This window comes from Fonticula alba, assembly GCF_000388065.1.
Source record: "Fonticula alba strain ATCC 38817 unplaced genomic scaffold supercont2.9, whole genome shotgun sequence".
NCBI lineage: Eukaryota > Rotosphaerida > Fonticulaceae > Fonticula > Fonticula alba.
Window position 1 is genome coordinate 484,526 of NW_009242979.1, and position 3,040 is coordinate 487,565.

At 62.1% G+C, this 3,040-nt stretch overlaps 1 protein-coding gene across 1 annotated transcript in view; it reads left to right on the forward strand.

The window, feature by feature from the left end:
- Positions 1-366, forward strand: part of H696_05171 (hypothetical protein) — a gene marked incomplete at both ends in the record, with an annotated part of 2,619 nt that extends 2,253 nt beyond the window's left edge. The window contains one exon of the mRNA XM_009499027.1: positions 35-366. Within this exon, the coding sequence (XP_009497302.1) occupies positions 35-366 (332 nt within the window). The remainder of the gene's footprint in view (positions 1-34) is intronic.
- Between the last annotated feature and the right edge of the window lie 2,674 nt (positions 367-3,040).

A 3,040-nucleotide genomic window follows, 5' to 3' on the forward strand; every position in this document is an offset into this window, starting at 1 on the left:
CATCGCTCCCTCCCCCCCCCCCCATCCCGCACAGGCTACCAGCAGGGCTTCTTCGGCTGCCTGAACAACCCGATTGTCTGCCTGGCCTCCTGCTTCTGCACCTGCTGCACCGTCGGTTACGCCGTCGGCCAGGTCAACAGCACCTCCTTCGACCTCTGGTCTTGCCTGTGCCCCCACATCGGTATGTACCGTCTGCGCCGCACTGTCCAGACCAAGTACGGCATCAACGAGTCTGAGGATGCCTCCATGGTCGCCACTGCCTGCCTCGGCTGCTGCTCCGTCGCCCAGGACACCAGCGAGGTCCTTGCCCGCAACGGCGGTGGCTCTGCTTCTCAGCCCTCTTCCGTCTCCAACATGGAGGCCTAAATGATGAGCATGTTCGGGGATCACCCATGTCCTTCACTCTTCCTTCTGTCCCCCCTCTCTCTCTCTTGCCTCAATCGACTTCCAAATACTCCATCCTCCTTTTCTTCTTCCCTTCTCGCGCCGCCTCCCCTTTCTCTCCCTCATTTGGCGCGCGCGCGTGTGTGTGTGTGTGTGAGTGTGGGTGTGTCTGTATCTGTGTGCGCATGTGGGTGCGTATACATGTGAATATGTGCACAATGTGCGGGTGTGTGTGTGTGTGTGTAGGGCGTGCGTCTGATGGCCTTCATATTGCTTCTGTGCCTCTGCCTTTTTTGCCACCCCTCTCTTCCTCCCCTCTTGCCTTCCTCTCCATCTCCGTCTCTCTCTCTCTCTCTCTCTCCTCGCCTTCTTCCTGTCCCTGCTGCTGCACACACGGTGTGCGCTTACGCATCTCACATGCGCCTGTCTGTGCATGTGTAGAGTGTACTGAGAGCCACCGCTGGCGCACGGCATCCACAGGCACGGGCGCCTGATGCTTTCCTTTTCCTCCCCCGCCTCCTCACCATGCGTGGTGTACGGGCGTGTTATGGGGGGGTGTCCTGACGCGGTCCCTTACCCCCCCCCCCCTTCCCCCCCCTCCCCCCCCCGCCTTCTTTTCTTTCCCCTTCCCAGGAAGGTGCCAGGGTGACAGCCCGGTGAGGAGGGGGCGACGGGGGGACACCCCGGCCATTCCGCCTCACCTCCCCGTGTTTTGCCCGTGTGCATGTTCCACACTGATCCCTTTCTCGCGGTGTCCTCTGCTGCTCTGCCGCGCTCGATGCGGCCGGTTATAGTTGTGTGGTGTCTCTCGAGGGAGGGGCGGAGAGATAGAAAGACAGAGAGAGAGAGAGAGAGAGAGAGAGAGAGAGAGAGAGAGGGAGAGAGCGCGGGGAAACATGTGCATGTGTGCACCGCATCTGGTGTTCGTGCTGGCCGAGGGGGGGCCAAGAAAGGGTGGCTGGACGGCGACCATGACAAGGCCGTAGCCGAAAAGGTCAAGAGTTCAGTCGGCGATTGTGTTGTTGTTTTTTCGTCGCTCCTCATTCAACTGGGGGGCAAACTCTGCTTTCTCGGAAGTCCAGGCGCCTCGCCCCGGGATGTACGCTGGCGAAGACCCTACTGCCGGGGGGCCCGTGTGTGGTGCGCAGTTTCCCGGGAGCCGAGAGAAACGCCATCCCAAGGCACCAGTACCTGCCCCCGAGACACGAGGGTGACACTGACCAATCAGAACGGCTCCACCACCCAAGGCAGACCTGCCCCCCCTCCCGCCTTTCCTGGCGGTTTCTCGAGCAGACGCAGGCCAGACAGACCCTCGTCTCCCTGGCGGCTCGGCTCTCGCAGGCCGCTCCCTTCGGTCTCTCTATATCCCCCCGGGAACGTGGGCGCGCGCGCGCGCGCGCGCGCGGGTGGGTGGCCCGGTGTGGATGCGAGGACACGGGCCAGAAGACCTTCGGTGGAAGACGCCCCGCGGCCCGAGACCGGCCGGGCTCGGACGTGCTGGCAGGCGAGGCTGCCAGCCGTCGGGTGCATGAAAAAAAAAAGACCAGACAATAATGACCCCCCGTTTACGCGCGCGCGCGCGCGCGCACTCGAACGGTAGGCGCAACGGTCGGACCCTCATGGTGCGCCGGACTTCCAATCACACGCTTAGCCCGTGACTTAATCGACATCAAGTTACACGGCACCACGCGTGGCCCGAGGAATTTCTCTCCGCTCCCGGCGAGTATGGAGCGCCCGAGAAGTGCCACCTCTCATTCTGCATCTGCGAGTGTGCCTCGCTGTTCGGCCTCCGCCCTTGGTCTGAGCGCCGTTCGCTTTTTCCCCATGCATTCTCACGACACCCATCCCCCCCCCCCCGATAAACCTCTCTTCTCTCTCGTCAGTCAAGCGCGGAAACCCATGTGCGCACACAACACGGCTGGAGGACGACAGCGCGCTCCAGGCGTGTGTGTCTCCACAGCCAATCCCCCTCCCGCAAAAAGCGCGGCAGAGGGACACATGCTTCGATTATTAAAAAAAGGGAAAAAAGGGGTGCCAGTCAGATTGCGATGCAACCCTGCCGAAGGCTGCAAGGGCCAGCGGCACGGTCATCAATTGCCAACGCGGTCAGATGCCAAGAGGCAACAACCACGGGCACGCTTCGCGCTCGGGAAGCATCGCTATTGCTCATCGTCCTGGGGTTTGTTGATGTCTAGTTTGGGTAAACTTGACGAGGACACATACTATAGAAATGATCCCTAGAGTACGGTCGACTAAAGAAATATCCCCTGGAACGGCAGCGCCGGCGGGCCCCCAAAGGCCACGTCCATGATCCGCCGGAGGCGAATTCAAACTTGCGCCCTCTGAAGAGCACCCAACCCCCGGGACTCGGCCCGAGCGGCCCTGGGCGCGATCGATCGCCCAAACCGCCGCCAAGGACCGGCCACAATCAGCCGATCGGCCTGCGGCCCGGAAAGGCGGCCAGCACAACAGGCCAAGCCTTGTGTTGTTCCCCGCCTCCGCCAGCCCCCCCCCCCTCCCCGCTCCCCGCTCCCTGCTCTCCGCCATCGCCCTTCATTGTCTTTCTGTCGGTGGGTCCCTACCCCCGGGCGGGGCCCTGTGGTTGTCAATGCGTCTTTGTCTATTTTTTTGGCTCCACCAAGCGGACGCATCGTTG